This window comes from Coregonus clupeaformis, unplaced genomic scaffold, assembly GCF_020615455.1.
Source record: "Coregonus clupeaformis isolate EN_2021a unplaced genomic scaffold, ASM2061545v1 scaf0042, whole genome shotgun sequence".
NCBI classification, from domain to species: domain Eukaryota; kingdom Metazoa; phylum Chordata; class Actinopteri; order Salmoniformes; family Salmonidae; genus Coregonus; species Coregonus clupeaformis.
The window spans coordinates 255,001-276,723 of NW_025533497.1; the positions used below are offsets into that span (position 1 = coordinate 255,001).

Below are 21,723 nucleotides of genomic sequence, written 5' to 3' on the forward strand. Positions count from 1 at the left end.
CCTCTCCTTCCCTCCTTAGCTACCTCTCCTTCCCTCCTTAGATACCTCTCCTTCCCTCCTTAGCTACCTCTCCTTCCCTCCTTAGCTACCTCTCCTTCCCTCCTTAGCTACCTCTCCTTCCCTCCTTAGCTACCTCTCCTTCCCTCCTTAGCTACCTCTCCTTCCCTCCTTAGATACCCCTCCTTCTCTCCATAGCTACCTCTCCTTCTCTCCTTAGCTACCTCCCCTCCTTAGATACCACTCCTTCCCTCCTTCCCTCCTTAGCTACCTCTCCTTCCCTCCTTAGCTACCTCTCCTTCCCTCCTTAGCTACCTCTCCTTCCCTCCTTAGCTACCTCTCCTCCCCTCCTTAGCTACCTCTCCTTCCCTACTTAAATACCTCTCCTTCTTTCCTTAGCTACCTCTCCTTCCCTCCTTAGATACCTCTCCTTCCCTCCTTAGCTACCTCTCCTTCCTGAGCTGTTTGCTTGTGTTGGATGATGTTAGGAACTAGTGTTGTTTTAACCAGGAGCTGGGGCACAGCCTGAGCCTAAAATCACTTTGTAGGATGATGCACTGCCTTTGTAGGATGATGCACTGCCTTTGTAGGATGATGATCTGCCTTTGTAAGATGATGCACTGCCTTTGTAGGATGATTATCTGCCTTTGTAGAATGATGCTCTGCCGTTGTAGGATGATGGTCTGCCATTGTAGGATGATGCACTGCCTTTGTAGGATGATGCACTGCCATTGTAGGATGATGCTCTGCCATTGTAGGATGATGCTCTGCCTTTGTAGGATGAGGATCTGCCTTTGTAGAATGAATGCTCTGCCTCTGTAGGATGATGATCAGCCTTTGTAGGATGATGCTCTGCCATTGTAGGATGATGGTCTGCCTTTGTAGGATGATGCACTGCCATTGTAGGATGATGCACTGCCTTTGTAGGATGATGCACTGCCTTTGTAGGATGATGCACTAGCTTTGTAGGATGATGCTCTGCCTTTGTTGCAGGTGTAATGAGCTTGAAACTGCCAATGTACATGATCATTGTGTGTGTTTGTGTGTGTTTGTGTGTGTGTGTGTGTGTGTGTGTTTGTGTGTTTGTGTGTGTGTTTGTATGTTTGTGTGTGTGTTTTTGTGTTTGCGTGTGTGTTTTTGTGTGTGTGTTTGTGTGTGTGATTGTGTATGTGTTTGTGTGTGTGTGCGGTTGTTTGTTTCAACATGCTAGTGTGTGTGTGTGTATAGTCTCACTGGTTTGTGTGTGTGTGTGTGTGTGTGATGGATTATCCTGGGTGAGTGCAGGGTGTATCCCTATCCCAGCTCAGTGAGTGTACTGTAGGATGGGTAGTGACTGTTATCCCTGTGATCATTGCCAGGGCTCAGTGGGAGCTGCAGGGATTAGTCTGTTAATCTGTGCCACCTCTCCTCCATGCCACCGTGCCATCTCCACTGACGGGCACGGCCACAGCGCTGAACTGAGTGACCTCCTGGAAGGGCAGCAAGAGGACAGGAGCATAGCATATCTAGTTGTAGACTAGACTGTATCCGTTTGTGCTCTCTTCTTCTCCTTCGTCTTCCTCCTGTATTCTTCTCTTTCTTTAATGTAGGGTCATAGTATCTCCAGCTGTAGACTGCATACCTCTCTGTTTGTCCTCTTTACCTCTCCTCCTCCCTCTCTTCTCTCGTTCCATTATAGTATCATAGTATCTCCAGCTGTCTCTGTTTGTTCTCTCTGTCTGCCTCTCTCACTCTCTCCCTCCTCTCTGTTTTATCAGTAGGTATCTCTGTCTGCCTCTCTCCCTCCTCTCTCTTTGATCAGTAGGTATCTCTGTCTGCCTCTCTCCCTCCTCTCTCTTTGATCAGTAGGTATCTCTGTCTGCCTCTCTCCCTCCTCTCTGTTTTATCAGTAGGTATCTCTGTCTGCCTCTCTCACTCCTCTCTGTTTTATCAGTAGGTATCTCTGTCTGCCTCTCTCCCTCCTCTCTGTTTTATCAGTAGGTATTTTATTACATTATAATCTAATATGTTTACCTGCATGTTGGTATCATTCCCATCTATGTGTGTTGTTGTCATCTCTCTCCATTCACCCTGTGACAGATTACCGCCCGATAAAAGTGTAAAGATCTGGGTGGGTTTTGTGAATGTAAAGGATTATAGCGTAATTACCCTACTTTTTCCCACTCATAATCTCCCGTAATCCCATTTGACTCATATGTTTTGTGTTAGATGTTTCAGAGCGGGTTTTTATATTTGGAGAAGTTAATCTGTTTACAAAAGAGTCCATTTTCCCCATTTATTTCCACCATGAAGACGTCGGCATACATTCACTGTTCCAGTGCTCCTACTCATCAGCGAACCTATTCAACCTATTAATAGCTGGATTGGGTTGTGTCTTGGTTCAGCTATGCAGTGGTTGACCTTGACTAGCTAGCTGTAACCTCTGAAATGCCTGTGTTATCATCACTCAATAGCAGACATATCTATTGTTGAAGTCTTGTGCTTGTTGTTTATGTGTGCTGTTATCTATTAGACAGACGGGCTGAGAGCCAGACAATATTATGCAGTCTACTCCCCCTCTGTCTGTCTGTCTGTCTGTCTGTCTGTCTGTCTGTCTGTCTGTCTGTCTGTCTGTCTGTCTGTCTGTCTGTCTGTCTGTCTGGCTGTCTGTCTGTCTCTGTCACAGTCTTTCTGTCTATCTGCTAGTCTGTCTGTCTGTCTGTCTGTCTGTCTGTCTGTATGTCTCTGTCTTTCCTCTGTCCGTTTGTCCGTCTGGCCATCAGTCCGTCACAGTCTGTTCAACTGCCAGTCTGTCTGTCTGTCTGTCTGTCTGTCTGTCTGTCTGTCTGTCTGTCTGTCTGTCTGTCTGTCTGTCTGTCTGTCTGTCTGTCTGTCTGTCTGTCTGTCACTAGGTTAGCCTTATCTCAGGTTCACAGGTGGGAGGCAGACTGAGCTCATCAGTAAGGCTGGCGCGTTAGTGAGGGAGGGAGAGCTCTGATGTTTTGCTGGTAGAGAAAGCGAGAGAGAGAGAGGGAGACAGAGAGGGAGACAGAGAGACTTGGAGCCTCATCCCTTGACGGAGTGTAACCTTGACGATGCCTATTCACCTGGTTGGCATGGATCGGCTCAGACGCCCGCAGAGGAACCGATCAATACTTCTGCTACTTGTTTTTGACTTCTCCTCCTCCTCCTCTTCTTCTCTCTTCTCTGCTTCTTTCTTTCTCTGCCATAGGACTTTATCAGATTCAGCTGGTTTGTGGCGCGCCTCACCGTCTCTCCCCGCAAACCAAATAATGCCTCTAATTTGCATGGGCACAGTTTAGGGATGTTAATGCATTTTGTGATTTTACATCTTTCAGGGACAAAGACAATTTTTTAATGAAAAAGCATATATATCCAATTATTTCTGAAAGTGGAGAGCACATACAGTATACACACACACACACACACACACACACACACACACACACACACACACACACACACACACACACACACACACACACACACACACACACACACACACACACACACACACACACACACACACACACACACACCTCAGACTGCACTGCATGGTGTTTTTGCCCACATATCCAGCAAAGCCTTGAATGTGAGAGAGAGTGTGACACCAAACATGAATTCATCAGCTCCCTTTGATGTGCTGGCGCAGCGTGTGGCCTGGAGTTACTGTGGTACCTACCTATAGCACACCGAGACACACACACAAGCAGACAGGTACACACACACACACACACACACAGGCACACACACACACACACACACACATACACTTGAAGAGACACACATACACAAACACATACGCACATACACTGCTTGGTACTCAGCATTAAGGAAATATATTGGGTGTCCTGTCCAGGGGGTGTACTTGTACATCAACCCACTGGTTGAATCAATGTTGTTTCCACGTCATTTCAACCCCCCAAAAATTAATGTGATGTCGTTGACTCAACGTGGAAAACGGATTGGGTTTGCAAGAAGCCATCAACATAAAGGCATTTCGTATTGTTTTACCCCACTTTTAACCTAAATCCAATGACATGGTGTTTTTGTTGTTGATTTCACGTTGAATTCACATTAGTTGACAACTCAACCAAATGTAAATCAAAAATAGACGTTGAACTGAGGGGGGAGCTGCCTCACGCTACAGAAACAGGGGATAGGCTCCTGCTCCAATGAGCCGTTCCAGCCAGACAAGCCAAGGCTTCTTACTTCCTGTGTACAAAGGTGAAGAAAAGGCACACATAATGTAGATGTAGATAAACAATGTGTTTGAATGTTCAGGGCTGTGTGTGTTGTACGAAGCGGAACATGGCTGAGCCACTCAGATTTAATTAATGGCGTGCGATGATCAGCAGGCAAAGGCCAATAGGAGCTAAACGAGCTTCCCCGATGGGCAGGATAATTGCGTGTCACCGACGGTTTCAGGTCGCGATCATCATAAATTGTTGAAGGCGCCAAAGCCAGCGGGTTCTTTCTGTGTTAGTGTGTGTGTGTGTGAGGGAGAGAGGGAGGGATAGAGTTTGTATGTGCGATGTGTGTGTGTGTGTGTGTGCGTGTGTTTGCACCTGCCACAGAGAAGGAGATGATATGTGTACCCATCGACACTACAGGTTCTGTGATATTCCACCTTCATTCCCTCCCTCCCTATTTCTCTCTTTTGCTATTTACAGTTGAATTAAGTTGTTGAGGTATTTCCAGCTGAGCACTTTGTTATCCAGGTACTCTGTCCCCCGCTGGTAAATTAGAGTTGGAAGCTCACAGCAGCTCCCGGTGTAAGATTAATATTACAACAGTCCTTTATTTTTTGTCGAGGCAGAGAGCCCAATGCCCTTTCATTAGTCCTTATTCAGTCCTTGGGTTCTCCCCCCCTTTTTCTTCTTCCTTGGAGAAATTATTACTCTTTCTTTCTCCACCTCTCTCTCTCTCTCTCTCTCTCTCTGGCACTCACCATCTTTCTCTCTCTCTCTCTCTCTCTCTCTCTCTCTGGATCTCACCATCTCTCACCCTCTCACTCTCTCTCTCTCTCTCTCTCTCTCTCTGGCACTCAACATCTCTCTCTCTCTCTCTCTCTCTCTCTCTCTCTCTCTCTCTCTCTCTCTCTCTCTCTCTCTCTTTCTCTCTCTCTCTCTCTGGATCTCACCATCTCTCACCCTCTCACTCTCTCTCGCTCTCTCTCTCAAATGTGTTAGCCCATCGGCCGATCTGTTCTTTTCTCTCACTAATATGAGTCAGAGTGAGTGTGATCAGATTGCAGCCCAGTCGGGGGGTTCCATGATTGCTCCTCACCAGGAGATTTCACCTGGAGATACCAAGTGACTATCTGATTGGAGCTATCTGTCAATGTGGGAGAAATAGTCCCACTGGGCAAAAACTGGTTGAATCAACATTCAAAATTGATTGGATTTGCAAAAAGTCATCAACATAATGACATTTCATATTTTTTCACACAAATGTAACCTATATTCAATGACATGGTGACATTTTTTATTGATTTCACATGAATTCACATTAGTTGACAACTCAACCAAATGTAAATCAAAACTAGATGTTGAACTGACGTCTGTGCCCAGTGCGATGGGCTCAACCTAACACTGACTCATACATGTACATGCAAATGATACAATGTGATATGATATGACAAGATAAGATACAATATTATATGGTACAATACATTATTGTCCATTGTCATGGAAATGAATTTTGTTAGCCCGGAGGTACAGATGTAGGATCTTAATTTGATCACCCTGTTGCAGGAGAACTTCCCTGCGATGCAGGACATTTAAACCTTGCAGTGGAATGACCAAAGCACCCTCTAGTGGCCTCATGGGTGGAATGTTATTAATCTTTTTTGTAATTTCATAACTAATCAACGTTATTATTATTTTTTTTTAATGCTGAAAACAATGATAGAGCTACAATGAAGAGCAGTGAGTGTGAGATTTGTTTAGCGTCAGTGTAATTAATGCAAGAGTGTGTGTGTGTGTGTGTATGTGTGTGTGTGTGTGTGTGTGTGTGTGTGTGTGTGGTGTGTGTGTCAGCAGTGTTGTGGAGGCTGACCCTGGATACCACGCAGCGATTCACCTGTTCATGGGGGAGAGCTAATGAGCAGTTGGAAGCACAGGGGACTGCAGTGTTTACAGGAAATGCTCTCCTCATTTCCTCTTGGTGTGTTCTATGTACTGTGTAGCCTTTGTTTCTGTATGTTTCAACATACAGAACATACTCTATATGTATCTCTGTGTGGGTACTGTGTGTGTGTGTGTACTGTGTGTGTGTGTGTGTACTGTGTGTGTGTATAGGCAAGGAGGAACAGTAGTGGGATATTGCTGAGGCATGACAAACGACCCAGGGACTGACGAGGCGCTTGTTTCTGCAACCACTAGCACTTCCTCCTAATTGCTCCACCTCTGCCCATAAACTCTGTGTGTGTGTGAGTGTGTGTGTGTGTGTGTGTACTGTGTGTGTGTGTACTGTGTGTGTGTGTAGAGTGTTAGAGCTATGTCTCCTAGCCATGTCAGCAGGTGGGAAGCTCTATCTGGAGAAAAGAGGGAAAAATCACCAAAGCATGCAAATCAAACTCTGAGGGGAGAATCAATTAGGAGTGGAGCAGCCTGGCTGTGAGGGATGTGATGGGATGTGATGGGATGTAAGGGGCCCATGCAGAGACACAGAACGGATGACCAGAGATAACCCCCCCCGGGTCCTGCATTAGCCCTCTGACAACACACAGTCCCCTACTCACACCAGCACGGGTTCTCTCAGACTTTAATAATAATATGCCATTTAGCAGACGCTTTTATCGCTTTTACAGTCATGCGTGCATACATTTTTGTGTATGGGTGGTCCCGGGGATCGAACCCACTACCTTGACGTTACAAGCGCCGTGCTCTACCAGCTGAGCTACAGAGGACCACACTTTATACCCTCTTTCTCGTTGTCTCACTGTCTCGCTTGATGTCTTCTGTCTGTCTCTGAAAGGTTCAGATGGGTTTGGACTTGATAATGTATGTCTCTCTTTTTCTGCTGCCTTATTGCCTTTTTATTAGTGCAGTGCTCTGTATGATAAATATGTCTGATACTCTGTATGATAAATGTGTATGGAGACTCTGTATGATAAATGTGTATGGAGACTCTGTATGATAAATGTGTATGTAGACTCTTTATGTAGACACGTGAATGTTGTCTTTTTGTGTTTCCCACCTCATATTTCTCTTCTCTTCTCCAGGTATAGAATGACCTCAATCCCAAGAGAGGCCTGATCACGGATTGGCTGAGAGTACTGGACTGAGCCCCTTCTAGCCCTCCCTGAAACCCCGGACCATGGAGTCCCACCACACCAGGACACGGACTTCCTGTCTGACCCTTTGCTGCTTCCTGTTGGCCCTGGCCCTCCCTCTCTCCTTGGCATCCAGGCCCCTCCCCCATGCCCCCGACGGCGCCGCCATCATCACCGCCTCCATCGACGCAGCCGAGGAGGAGGACTATAGCACGTTCAGCGCCGAGAACCCTGAGTGGAAGTTCAACCACGTGGCCGTGGACGAACGCAACGGCAACGTGTACCTGGGAGCGGTCAACCGCATCTACAAACTCTCCCCCGACCTAAACGTACAGGTGTACCACGAGACTGGCCCCGACGAGGACAACCGCAAGTGCTACCCACCACGCATCGTGCAGCCCTGCAGTGAGCCTCTATCTCTCACCAACAACGTCAACAAGATGCTGCTGATGGACTACCGGGAGAACCGGCTACTAGCCTGTGGTAGTCTCTATCAGGGCATCTGTAAACTCCTCCGCCTGGATGACCTGTTCAAGCTGGGAGAGCCCTTCCACAAGAAGGAGCACTACCTGTCCGGGGTCAACGAGAGCGGTTCGGTGTTCGGCGTCATCGTGTCGTACGGGGACTCCTCGCCCGACAAGCTGTTTGTGGCCACGGCAGTGGATGGCAAGCCCGAGTACTTCCCCACCATCTCCAGCCGCAAGCTGGCGCGCAACTCGGAGGAGGACGGCATGTTCGCCTACGTCTTCCACGACGAGTTTGTGGCATCTATGATCAAGATCCCGTCAGACACGTTCACCATCGTGCCTGACTTCGACATCTACTACGTCTACGGATTCGGCTCGGGTAACTTTGTCTACTTCCTTACACTGCAGCCGGAGATGGGGAACGGGCCGACCGCCGGCTCCTCCTCTGCGGGGCGGGAACAGGTGTACACTTCTAAAATAGTCCGGCTGTGTAAAGACGACACAGCGTTTAACTCGTATGTGGAGGTGCCCCTGGGCTGTGTGAAGGGCGGCGTGGAGTACCGGCTCCTACAGGCAGCCTACCTCTCCAAGGCGGGTGCCATATTGGGGCGCTCGCTTGGTGTGGGGCCCGACGATGACGTCCTCTTCACCGTCTTCTCCAAGGGCCAGAAGCGGCGGCCGCGCGAGGCCTCGCAGGAGTCAGCGCTGTGCGTGTTCGCCCTGCGGGAGATCAACGAGCGCATCAAGGAACGGCTGCAGTCGTGCTACAAGGGTGAGGGCACCCTGGACCTGGCCTGGCTCAAGGTCAAGGACATCCGCTGCAGCAGCGCTGTGAGTACCAAACACACACACACACACACACACTACTTAACACCTACACAGACTACACTTAGGGCAGTGCTAACCAACCATTTTCACACCTCATCCATCGAATCAAGGTCTTGATGATTGACTCTGTCATTCAACATACATTTTGTTCACCACAAGCCAGTGTGGCGAGTATGTTGAATACAGTCCTATTTACTTTGTGTTACCAATGCTGGAATACAAGAGTAGGGATTCATAAGTGAGCTGTATTCAACTTGAACACTGTGTTAAATCTGTTCTACATTCTGACAATGAAACACGTAGTAACAAGAGGTGCATATTTAGGGTGTATTTATTTTGTTCTACTAAATGAAACGTGAAGGCTCATCACCCACACTACACAACAGTACCATAATGAGAGTTTTGTCTCACTCTGAAGGTATATTAGAGACGCCATGTTTCTGGGTGGGCTGCTGCACCATTGGATTAATTTGAAGTGTTAACCAGCTCCAGTATCTGTTTCTCTATTCCTCTTAGAGGTTTGGGCAACTCACACTCATAATAATTAACATAATTTACTTCACTCCTTCGTGGTATTAGCAATTCAATAACACATTTCAATTGATCTCTTCAGGTTAAATCACACGTCAACAGTGTCTCTCAAAGCAAAGCAGAGCTTTGATGAGACGCAACAGCATTAAAAAAAATTAGCTACCACTCCTCCTCAGGTAAAACGCAGACAAGCTGAAGAAACAAGAATTTGCCTTCCCTTGGAGAGTCCATTTATTACTGTGATGAGATTTCACTGAATAGCAGTCACGGCCAAATTAATAGCAGTCAGGCAGGGTTCTCCACAGCTGCTATGCTGTGCTGAACATTAGCTAGTAAACAAACCCATCAGTGGGTCTTAATGCAGGGGACCTCGCCTCTTAGTCTAAAGAGCTCCCCTGCTATCTCTACTGTTCACTATAGTTTCCTGCAGTTTCACTCCTATAGAATTGACAAAGGCGCTGCGTAAAGTCACACAATCTGCAGTTGTGTTGTGATTAATGTACTGTATGGATGTTTCTGGAAACTGTCTAAAATGAGGGATGACGTAACACTGACGTTGCGTTAGGTATCTTCAAATTCCTCCGACTTTTCTGGAAGACATGAGCTTGTTAGTGCTTGTGAGCCTCTCTTTTAGTTCATTTGGGGAGTGTCGAAAGTTGTACGGTCACAAAGATTAATTCATTCATTAATTGATCTGTGCTAGTGTGTACATGTTTGTACGGGTCTGACTGTACTGTGATTAAATACATGAAGTTGTCCCTATCGGTGCAATGACATGACTAATCTTAGTCTCTAGAGGAAGGGTGTGATTCTCAGATTCCCAGATTCTACCCTTCTTCTCCTTTTACAGTTTGATTCAGAGGGACTATCTCAACTGAAGAACAGAGAACTTGTATCATAGGCGTGCGGCGTGCTGCTCACTGTGTTTCCGGCGAGGGATAAATCAGTGGTGGCGTGCGCCGTCGTCGGGGGGTGGTGGTGGGAGGACACGGGGTTAGCGGTGAGGAATGGTGCCATTTCAGCACGTGCCGCAGTATGGCGACCTCAGTATAAATTAGAGGCGGGCGCCGTCACAAAGCCCCAGCCTGGAGACGGATGGCCCTTACTCTCCCCTGGCCGCTCTGTCACTATGGATACTAGAACCTTTTCCCTTAAAGGCAGGGAGAAGCACTTTGATTATATGGCAAAGAGGGGAAAAAAAACAAAAGAAACGCCCCTAAACAAATTATGTCTGAAGGTTTTTTAAATGATTGATATTCAAGGAGGGGGGTTGCATAAATGATTGCCTGGTTTTACAGGGATATGACTTCAAACACATGTTCATATATAGAGGTACGCACACACACACACACACACACACGCACACACACACACATTAGTAAGTGATTAGAGGTAAATGGCGGGGCGTCTGTGTTGTTCTTGGATCTTTGCACAATGGGAACATGTTGTCTGACAAGATACAGAGACAGAGAGATGACAGAGACAGAGACAGAGACAGAGACAGAGACAGAGACAGAGAGAGACAGAGACAGAGACAGAGACAGAGACAGAGACAGAGACAGAGACAGAGACAGAGCACAGACACAGACACAGACACAGACACAGACACAGACACAGACAGAGACAGAAAGAGAGAGAGAGACAGAGAAAGAGAGAGATAGAGAACCTGCTAGCTGTGTATGTGTGGGGGAGATGGATGTCTCCCTAATATCACACTGATCATTTTACCCAAATCCTGGTTGGTAGTCTCCAATTAATTCCTCACTCTCTTTTCAATAATGCATGAAGGGGAACGCATTTTGAATATTGCCAAAAATGTAGTTCAAGTCATCATTCGCTTGCTTCCCTCCAAATGCAGCAGCCAAGATAGTCACAGGCTCCAACCACAGGGCTGTGGTGTAGAGAGGAGAGAGACTGAATGGCAGAGAAGCTGCAGCTACTGTAGTAACAGCTAGTAGCTTTGGGTTTGTGCTCATATGAAAGTCTAATGAGGAACCACAGAACCACAGAGCGAGATCAAATGAAGGCCCTCTCTCTCTCTCTCTCTCTCTCTCTCTCTCGCTATCTCTCTTTCCCTCTCTCTCTCTGGTTCTGGTTCTCTCTCCCTTTCAAGCTCTCTTGTTGTATTTTTGACCTGATATGTTTTCCCCCCAATTATAGAGAGGATGAACTGCCCCTAGGCTCATTAGAGTAGCTTGGCTGTAGAGAGGAGCAGAGAGGCAGACACATGCACACCCTTAATACAGACGATATATGTATGCACACACACACACACAGAAACACACACACACGCACGCACACACACAGAAACACACACACACACAGAAACACACACACACACACACAGAAACACACACACACACACACACACACACACACACACACACACACACACACACACACACACACACACACTAGAAGCAAAGACAATGGTCATTCACCTCAGCTCATTAGATAAACTCTGTCTTTGAAAGGAGTACCAATTTGTTTGATTGCCACTTTGTGTTAGGGGCACTCTAGAGTGCATAGAATGCTCTTGTCTCTAACATCTTTGTTGTAGCAGTTGGTTTTTCAGCCAATAATATTAGCTGGCTTGTGAGGGCTTAATTGACTAGAAGTGAATTGCAGCCAAAAATAAGCAATTTATCAATTCATCATTAAAAAACGATTTAGTTGTAAGTGAAGTTATATATATCTGAAAAAGCATCCTGTAACATCAGTGTGTATCTCAGATACATGTGGGTTGTTAAATCTGCCGGTGAACTTAATGTTGGATTAGTCAAAGAAGAGTCCCTGTGGATTTGAACTTGGCAGCATGCAGCTATTTCCAGAGCAGATACAGATATGGAATTACAGAAAGGCTCAGAGGTAGAGGTGAACCACGCTGAATGCTCTGAGGTGATTGGATGTCCGATTACACGAAGCCACAGCCGATTGGCTGAAGCAGGCAGTAGTTTACTCTCAGGGATGTGATTGGTTTTCCTAGATGGTGTTGCTTGGATTTGGCGCCTTTCGATCGGATCGTATGAATGGAGATGTGAATGTATGGAGAGTTCTTACTCTATCCCTGTGCCAGCAGTAGGTGGTACAATCAATACGCTTTGTGCAAATCTCCCATTGACATCAACGCTTGATTTCCCCTACCCAAAAGTGTGTAACTCAAGTTAGGATTCGTTCATAACAGCATGCCACCACATCAATGTCACAGCGACAGACATTTTAGGCTATAGGACATTTAAAAAGGTCTCTATGGTACATTTTTATTCCCCCTAGTGAGTCAACAGTGGGCCTATAGCTGTCCAGCACAGCCGTGAAAGTACCTATTAAAGCTGGATTTGTGAGGTCAGGCCTACTGCACCTCCTATCGGGAGAGGAGCAGCATCAGGACGGGAACAGAGGAGGAGGAGCCACGCTCGACTGAACCACATAATGCATGCTCAACAGTACCAGTCTGGGCCGGGTCCGCATCCATAGATCATAGTGAAGTGGCATGTGACCTATACAACAAAAAAAAGCACCTGCTCGTCCTCGACATGTTCACCGTGTCAGCAGGAATGAGAGAAAAAACAAGACGCAGGATAGCAGTAAATTCTCTCCTTTCTCTTCTCTCCCTCGCTCTCTTTCTCTCTCGCCTGTTTTGCTGTAAACAGCTGAGTGGTTTTCTCACCGCTCTAGGCTGCGTACAGAGAGGAGAGACAAGGTCGCGTGTACACCCCTGTCACATGACTGCGATCCTCCTCGCCCTCACTCCCCACTTCCTAATGATCATAAATGACATGTCGTTAAGTAGCATGCTATCGGCTATTCTTCTACATTCAGAATTATTTCCAACTAATTAGATTATTCTACTTCGTCGCCAGTCTCTCGCTCTCCACCCCCACCCCCCCCCACCCCCACCCCCCACCCACTTCAAAGCAGCTCGGACAGCAACACTCATCTGGCCTAAGTTCATGTTTGATGTTCTTCTTTTTGATAATGGCTCTTCTCCCTTCCGTCTGATCAACCTTTGGATATTGTGTCTTGTCCGGGCGGCCTTCTTTATGAGTTGAGCGGTGATTGGAGTTTAATCAGCGTCGTCTGGTGATTCAGTCCCCTCCACATCCTCCGGATCTGGCTTCATTAAAACACAGTCTTGTTCCAAATGGCACCCTAATCCCTATATAGTGCACTACTTTTGACCAGGGTCCATAGTACAGTATGTAGGAAAACAGGGTGCCATTTAGGGTGCAACCACAGTCGTCTCTCCGCCGGCTTCCCATCCGCCTGCCACACTAATTACATCTCCATACATGATACTAGCCCACAAAAGGTCACAATCCATCACAATACATTATTATGGTATTAACCAAGTGTCTCTTCAACCAGCCGTTGCCAAAAAATTCAAAACAAATGTATCTTTATTTTTCTGCCTCTCGTTTTCTCGTTGTCTTCCGGCGCCGTTTTCGGATGTCTCAATTTCCACCCCGTTTCCCCTGAAATCAGTGAGTGTAATTTAGTTTAATTTGATTGTGTTCTCTACCCCATACAGATCTGTTGTTCCCCCATTGCTTCTGACAGGTGGGATCATACATAAACATGAATTATGGAGAATAGCGCAATATCAAGGCTGCCTCTCCTGTCTGTGAGGCAAACAAGCCAACACAACACAGCCAGGTAGTAGTATTGACTCTATAGAACACAAAGACTAATATTGCATCTCTCTCCTCGGATAGAAGAGTAAATGTGTGGACGCACCACAACGCAACGCAACGCACCGCAAGCACATACACACACACACACACACACACACACACACACACACACACACACACACACACACACACACTCCAAAAGTCCCCCTATTTTGCATCCCATAAACCCTATTGATCTGCTGAGAGACTGATGGCACGTCTCGGAGAGATGACATCACTGTCAGGCCCTGGCAAGTGTCGTCAGCTCTCTCTCAATTCAATTCAATTCAATTTAAGAGCTTTATTGGCATGGGAAACGTGTGTTAACATTGCCAAAGCAAGTGAAGTAGATAGTAAACAAAAGTGAAATAAACAATAAATATTAACAGTAAACATTACACTCAGAAGTTTCAAAAGAATAAAGACATTTCAAATGTCATATTATGTATATATACAGTGTTGTAACAATGTGCAAATAGTTAAAGTACAAATGGGAAAATAAATAAACATAAATATGGGTTGTATTTACAATGGTGTTTGTTCTTCACTGGTTGCCCTTTTCTTGTGGCAACAGGTCACAAATCTTGCAGCTGTGATGGCACAATGTGGTTTTTCACCCAGTAGATAAGGGAGTTTATCAAAATTGGGTTTGTTTTCGAATTCTTTGTGGATCGCTGTAATCTGAGGGAAATATGTGTCTCTAATATGGTCATACATTTGGCAGGAGGTTAGGAAGTGCAGCTCAGTTTCCACCTCATTTTGTGGGCAGTGTGCACATAGCCTGTCTTCTCTTGAGAGCCAGGTCTGCCTACGGCGGCCTTTCTCAATAGCAAGGCTATGCTCACTGAGTCTGTACATAGTCAAAGCTTTCCTTAAGTTTGGGTCAGTCACAGTGGTCAGGTATTCTGTCACTGTGTACTCTCTGTTTAGGGCCAAATAGCATTCTAGTTTGCTCTGTTTTTTTGTTTGTTCTTTCCAATGTGTCAATTAATTCTCTTTTTTTTTCTCATGATTTGGTTGGGTCTAATTGTGTTGTTGTTGTTGTTGTTGTTGTTGTTGTTGTCCTGGTGCTGTGTGGGGTCTGTTTGTGTTTGTGAACAGAGCCCCAGGACAAGCTTACTTAGGCGACTCTTCTCCAAGTTCATCTCTCTGTAGGTGATGGCTTTGTTATGGAAGGTTTGGGAATCGCTTCCTTTTAAGTGGTTATAGAATTTAACGGCTCTTTTCTGGATTTTGATAATTAGCGGGTATTGGCCTAATTCTGCTCTGCATGCATTATTTGGTGTTTTACGTTGTACACAGAGGATGTTTTTGCAGAATTCTGCATGCAGAGTCTCAATTTGGTGTTTGTCCCATTTTGTGAATTATTGGTTGGTGAGCGGACCCCAGACCTCAGAACCATAAAGGGCAATGGGTTCTATAACTGATTCAAGTATTTTTAGCCAGATCCTAATTGGTATGTCAAATTTTATGTTCCTTTTGATGGCATAGAAGGCCCTTCTTGCCTTGTCTCTCAGATCGTTCACAGCTTTGTGGAAGTTACCTGTGGCGCTGATGTTTAGGCCAAGGTATGTATAGTTTTTTTGTGTGCTCTAGGGCAACGGTGTCTAGATGGAATTTGTATTTGTGGTCCTGGCAACTGGACCTTTTTTGGAACACCATTATTTTTGTCTTACTGAGATTTACTGTCAGGGCCCAGGTCTGACAGAATCTGTGCAGAAGATCTAGGTGCTGCTGTAGGCCCTCCTTGGTTGGTGACAGAAGCACCAGATCATCAGCAAACAGAAGACATTTTACTTCAGATTCTAGTAGGGTGAGGCCGGGTGCTGCAGACTGTTCTAGTGCCCTCGCCAATTCGTTGATATATATGTTGAAGAGGGTGGGGCTTAAACTGCATCCCTGTCTCACCCCACGGCCCTGTGGAATGAAATGTGTGTGTTTTTTGCAAATTTTAACCGCACACTTGTTGTTTGTGTACATGGATTTTATAATGTCGTATGTTTTTCCCCCAACCCCACTTTCCATCAATTTGTATAGCAGACCCTCATGCCAAATTGAGTCAAAAGCTTTTTTGAAATCAACAAAGCATGAGAAGACTTTGCCTTTGTTTTGTTTTGTTTGTTTGTCAATTAGGGTGTGCAGGGTGAATACGTGGTCTGTCGTACGGTAATTTGGTAAAAAGCCAATTTGACATTTGCTCAGTACATTGTTTTCACTGAGGAAATGAACTAGTCTGCTGTTAATGATAATGCAGAGGATTTTCCCAAGGTTGCTGTTGACGCATATCCCACGGTAGTTATTGGGGTCAAATTTGTCTACACTTTTGCGGATTGGGGTGATCAGTCCTTGGTTCCAAATATTGGGGAAGATGCCAGAGCCAAGGATGATGTTAAAGAGTTTAAGTATAGTTAATTGAAATTTGTGGTCTGTATATTTGATCATTTCATTGAGGATACCATCAACACCACAGGACTTTTTGGGTTGGAGGGTTTGTATTTTGTCCTGTAGTTCATTCAATGTAATTGGAGAATCCAGTGGGTTCTGGTAGTCTTTAATAGTTGATTCTAAGATTTGCATTTGATCATGTTTATTTTTTTGCTGTTTGTTCTCTGTTATAGGGCCAAAAAGATTGGAGAAGTGGTTTACCCATACATCTCCGTTTTGGATAGATAGCTCTTCGTGTTGTTGTTTGTTTAGTGTTTTCCAATTTTCCCAGAAGTGGTTAGAGTCTATGGATTCTTCAATTACATTGAGCTGATTTCTGACATGCTGTTCCTTCTTTTTCCGTAGTGTATTTCTGTATTGTTTTAGTGATTCACCATAGTGAAGGCGTAGGCTCAGGTTTTCTGTGTCTCTATGTTTTTGGTTGGATAGGTTTCTCAATTTCTTTCTTAGGTTTTTTGCATTCTTCATCAAACCATTTATCACTGTTATTACTTTTCTTTGGTTTTCTGTTAGAGATTTTTAGATTTGATAGGGGAAGCTGAGAGGTCAAATATACTGTTGAGGTTTTCTACTGCCAAGTTTACACCTTCACTATTACAGTGGAACGTTTTGTCCAGGAAGTTGTCTAGAATGGATTGAATTTGTTGTTTCCTAATTGTTTTTTGGTAGGTTTCAACACTACTTTCCTTCCATCTATAGCATTTCTTAATATTATTCAGTTCCTTTGGCTTTGATGCCTCATGATTGAGTATTGCTCTGTTCAAGTAGACTGTGATTTTGCTGTGGTCTGATAGGGGTGTCAGTGGGCTGACTGTGAACGCTCTGAGAGACTCTGGGTTGAGGTCAGTGATAAAGTAGTCTACAGTACTACTGCCAAGAGATGAGCTATAGGTGTACCTACCATAGGAGTCCCCTCGAAGCCTACCATTGACTATGTACATACCCAGTGTGCGACAGAGCTGCAGGAGTCGTGACCCGTATGTTGGTTATGTTGTCGTAGTTGTGCCTAGGGGGGCATATGGGGGAGGGAATGCTGTCACCTCCAGGTAGGTGTTTGTCCCCCCTGTGTGCTGAGGGTGTCAGGTTCTTGTCCAGTTCTGGCATTTAGGTCGCCACAGACTAGTACATGTCCCTGGGTCTGGAAATGATTGATTTCCCCCTCCAGGATGGAGAAACTGTCTTCATTAAAGTATGGGGATTCTAGTGGGGGGATATAGGTAGCACACAGGAGGACATTTTTCTCAGTTGAGATAATTTCCTTTTGAATTTCTAACCAAATGTAAAATTTCCCTGTTTTGATTAATTTAATAGAGTGAGTTAGGTCTGCTCTATACCAAATTAGCATACCCCCTGAGTCCCTTCCCTGTTTCACACCTGGTAGTTTGGTGGATGGGACTACCAGCTCTCTGTAACCTAGAGAGCAACCAGTGGGTCCGTCTCCTCTATACCATGTTTCTTGTAGGATGACAATGTCTGTATTTCCGATTTCTTTGGTGAAGTCCAGATTCCTGTTCTTTAGGCCAAAGGCAGATGACCTCAGGCCTTGGATATTCCAGGATGAAATAGTGAAGGCTTTGTGTTCCATAAAGTGTCTAATGTTGTTGGTTGTGTGGTTTGGCCTCAGGCCAGTAATTGTGAGCAGAGCCTGCTGAGCATCTGGTACATGCCATTGGCTTGGGCTAGTGTAAGAGTGGGTGTTGGGCCACTCTCTCTCTCTCGCTCTCTCTCTCTCTCTCTTTCCCTCTCTCTGTGTAGTTCCCTCTTCAATGCTATTCATTCTGACTGCTTTGGAACACTCCCCAGGGCTCTATAGAAAGGGAGCTAAATCTAGTGGGTGACAGCTATTTCACTCTACCAACCTATTCTCTCTCACATAGACACACACTGTATAATGAGCACTATTGAAACGGAGCAGTGTTAAAATGACTGGAAACTTCATTCAGAACAACTGTTTTGAATGCTTTTTATCTAAACAGCCACGCTAAGTGATTAGAGTCACAGATATGAGCATAGCTCCTTTAGGTCCCCAGGAGAGACTAGAAGGTGTCTATTGATAAGAATGGGGTTGTTTTCTCCTTATAAGCTCTATAAGCCCCTGTAACCAAACAGCATCTATAGAGTTGAACATTTTGCCATATAAACAAAGGCTGCAGGCTTGATGTAGACTACTAGTCTCTCTAGACCTCAGTGTGTGTGAGACATAGTGGTGTGTGTGTGTGTACCAACCCCATCACCAACCATAGTAGGTCAAGCTCCTACCCTCTCCTTCTAACCACACTACGCTATAGCATAAAAAGCTCAGACCTGAGATTCTCTCCATTGACTCTGTATGGTTTCATCCCTATTGCCAGGGTTGCTCTCTCCTCTCCAGTATATCTGCCCAGTCAGCATTGTGTGTACAATCCTCTGGCAGTGGCAGCGGCAGGGACCTTTGAAGCTTTGAAGGACCTCTGTTCTCTCTGAGACTGGGTTCTATAAATGGACGGCTATTCCCAAGGATGGGGACCGATGGCTGGACACCTTCCAAACACACGCTCAGAGAGGATGATGAACAGGGATGATACTGGAGGGAGAGGGATGAGACGGAGGAGAGGATGATGAACAGGGATGATACTGGAGGAAGAAGGATGAGACGGAGGAGAGGATGATGAACAGGGATATTACTGGAGGGAGAGGGATGAGACGGAGGAGAGGATGATGAACAGGGATGATACTGGAGGAAGAAGGATGAGACGGAGGAGAGGATGATGAACAGGGATGATACTGGAGGGAGAGGGATGAGACAGAGGAGAGGAGAGGATGATGAACAGGGATGATACTGGAGGAAGAAGGATCAGACGGGGGAGAGGATGATGAACAGGGATGATACTGGAGGAAGAAGGATGAGACGGAGGAGAGGATGATGAACAGGGATGATACTGGAGGGAGAGGGATGAGACAGAGGAGAGGAGAGGATGATGAACAGGGATGATACTGGAGGAAGAAGGATGAGACGGAGGAGAGGATGATGAACAGGGATGATACTGGAGGGAGAGGGATGAGACAGAGGAGAGGAGAGGATGATGAACAGGGATGATACTGGAGGGAGAGGGATGAGACAGAGGAGAGGAGAGGATGAGGGCTGAGAGAGATGGAGAGGAGGAGGAAGAGAGAGCGGAAGAGAGTGCCACTTGAAGTGATGCTTGACTTAGCAGAGAGAAAAATGTGGCGTAGTAGTGGATCGAGACGGAGCGGAGAAACGAAAAGAGTACAAACAGAGAAAATGAAAGATAGAGAAGGAGTCAGCTGGTCAGTGTTTGTGGTGGAGGGAGGGAAGCGAAAAGGGAACGGCAGTGGGCGGTGGTAGCGTGCAATTCTGCGCTCTGTCATGCGCTGCGAGCAGGATGGAGGGTGCCATGGATCAGTGCTCAGACAGACTGCACATTGCACCCCCATCACCAAGCTCTCTGCAAGGGGCTGCAAATGTACAGACAACACTGTGGAGGGAAATAACGGTCTCAAGTTCAAGTCAAGTCCCTTGAAAAATGGATTCCTGTCTCAATGGGACTCACTTGGCAGCCAAATCCCTTGAAATAGAGATTCCTGTCTCAATGGGACTCACTTGGCAGCCAAATCCCTTGAAATAGAGATTCCTGTCTCAATGGGACTCACTTGGCAGCCAAATCCCTTGAAATAGAGATTCCTGTCTCAATGGGACTCACTTGGCAGCCAAGTCCCTTGAAAAAGAGATTCCTGTCTCAATGGGACTCACTTGGCAGCCAAGTCCCTTGAAAAAGAGATTCCTGTCTCAATGGGACTCACTTGGCAGCCAAGTCCCTTGAAAAAGAGATTCCTGTCTCAATGGGACTCACTTGGCAGCCAAGTCCCTTGAAAAAGAGATTCCTGTCTCAATGGGACTCACTTGGCAACCAAGTCCCTTGAAAAAGAGATTCCTGTCTCAATGGGACTCACTTGGCAGCCAAGTCCCTTGAAAAATAGATTCCTGTCTCAATGGGACTCACTTGGCAGCCAAATCCCTTGAAATAGAGATTCCTGTCTCAATGGGACTCACTTGGCAGCCAAATCCCTTGAAATAGAGATTCCTGTCTCAATGGGACTCACCTAGTTAAACAATAGATAAATATAATAGAATACGCTCACGGTGCTGTGTGTTGTATTTGTCATGCGTTGATATGATTGCATAATGAATGTGAATGTTATAAGTCAACAGCGTAGGCAGTAATGCAAGGTTGTTGTGCCCAGCATTCAATTAGACAGGCAAGCTATTTCACACAGTGGAAACATTGTACATAATTATGTGTTGTGAAGTTCATGGAAATACCTGTTTGCCGGTTGCATTGACCAATTATTAGACTACCCACCCATATTTGCTGTGTTGTTTTTATAGACGTAAAGAGAAATGGAAAATAAGTGATGCTTCATGGCTCTGCAGTGGTGGAGTAGTGTTGTGGGGAAACACGTCTACCAGTATAATGTGTGTCATTAACTTCCTGATCCAGCGGACCATAGGACTCCTCTTTGTGACACTGCAGGCCCAGATTAGGACAAACATCAGAGAGCGTTGAACAGTGGATCTCATTCAGTCCCTCTAATCGCATTGTGCCACCATCTCTCTCTCTCTCTCTCTCTCTCTCTCTCTCTCTCTCTCTCTCTGTATCTGCTGAGCCATATGCCCAGTCCAGAAGAGAGCTCCCTTTGTGCTGTAGCTGGCTGGCAGACAGAGAGAGAGAGAGAGAGAGAGAGAGAGAGAGAGAGAGAGAGAGAGAGAGAGAGAGAGAGAGAGAGAGAGAGAGAGAGAGAGAGAGAGAGAGAGAGAGAGAGAGAGAGAGAGAGAGAGAGAGAGAGAGAGAGAGAGAGAGAGAGAGAGAGAGAGAGAGAGAGAGAGAGAGAGAGAGAGAGAGAGAGAGAGAGAGAGAGGGAAAAGAGAGAGAGAGAGAGGGAGAGAGACAGAGGGCAAGAGAGAGACAGTGAGAGGTCTGAGTGACCTGATTCCGTACTCTGTTTTTGGCCGTGGTTCAGATGCAGTAGAGCCTCATCTCTCATCCAGAGGCTTTTAGGAACCTGTGTCCTCCCCTGCTACTCTCACTCCACCCAGGAAATTCACCATAATGCGGAAGGAATCGTGTACCTGCAGTGGCGAGGGAGTGAGCGTTAGACATGGATTGAGAGAGGCAGGGAGGGGGCTAGGAGGAAGAGAGAAGGGACTGTAGGCAGAGAGGGAAAGAGATATGGAGGATGTGGGGGTGTGAGAGGGGGGAAGTAGGGAGAAAGAAAGAGAGGAGACAGACAGACAGACAGACAGTCTCCTCTCTAGTTTGTTAGAGAAAGGAGAGAGAGAGAGACAGACAGACAGACAGACAGTCTCCTCTCTAGTTTGTTAGAGAAAGGAGAGAGAGCGAGACAGACAGACAAACAGACAGGCAGATAGGGGCCTCTCTCTGTGAGGTTGTTTTGAGGGCTGGATATTATTTGTGTCTGGGTGACTGAGATGGGTGTCAAATGTCAT

The 21,723-nt window shown here is 46.0% G+C and overlaps 1 protein-coding gene across 1 annotated transcript in view; it reads left to right on the top strand.

The window, feature by feature from the left end:
• The window catches only part of LOC121543383 (plexin-A4), a 392,722-nt gene that overhangs the window by 30,107 nt on the left and 340,892 nt on the right, over positions 1-21,723 (top strand). The window contains exon 2 of the mRNA XM_041853207.2: positions 7,226-8,574. Coding sequence (XP_041709141.1) covers positions 7,321-8,574 — 1,254 coding nt within the window. The 5' untranslated portion in view covers positions 7,226-7,320. The remainder of the gene's footprint in view (positions 1-7,225; positions 8,575-21,723) is intronic.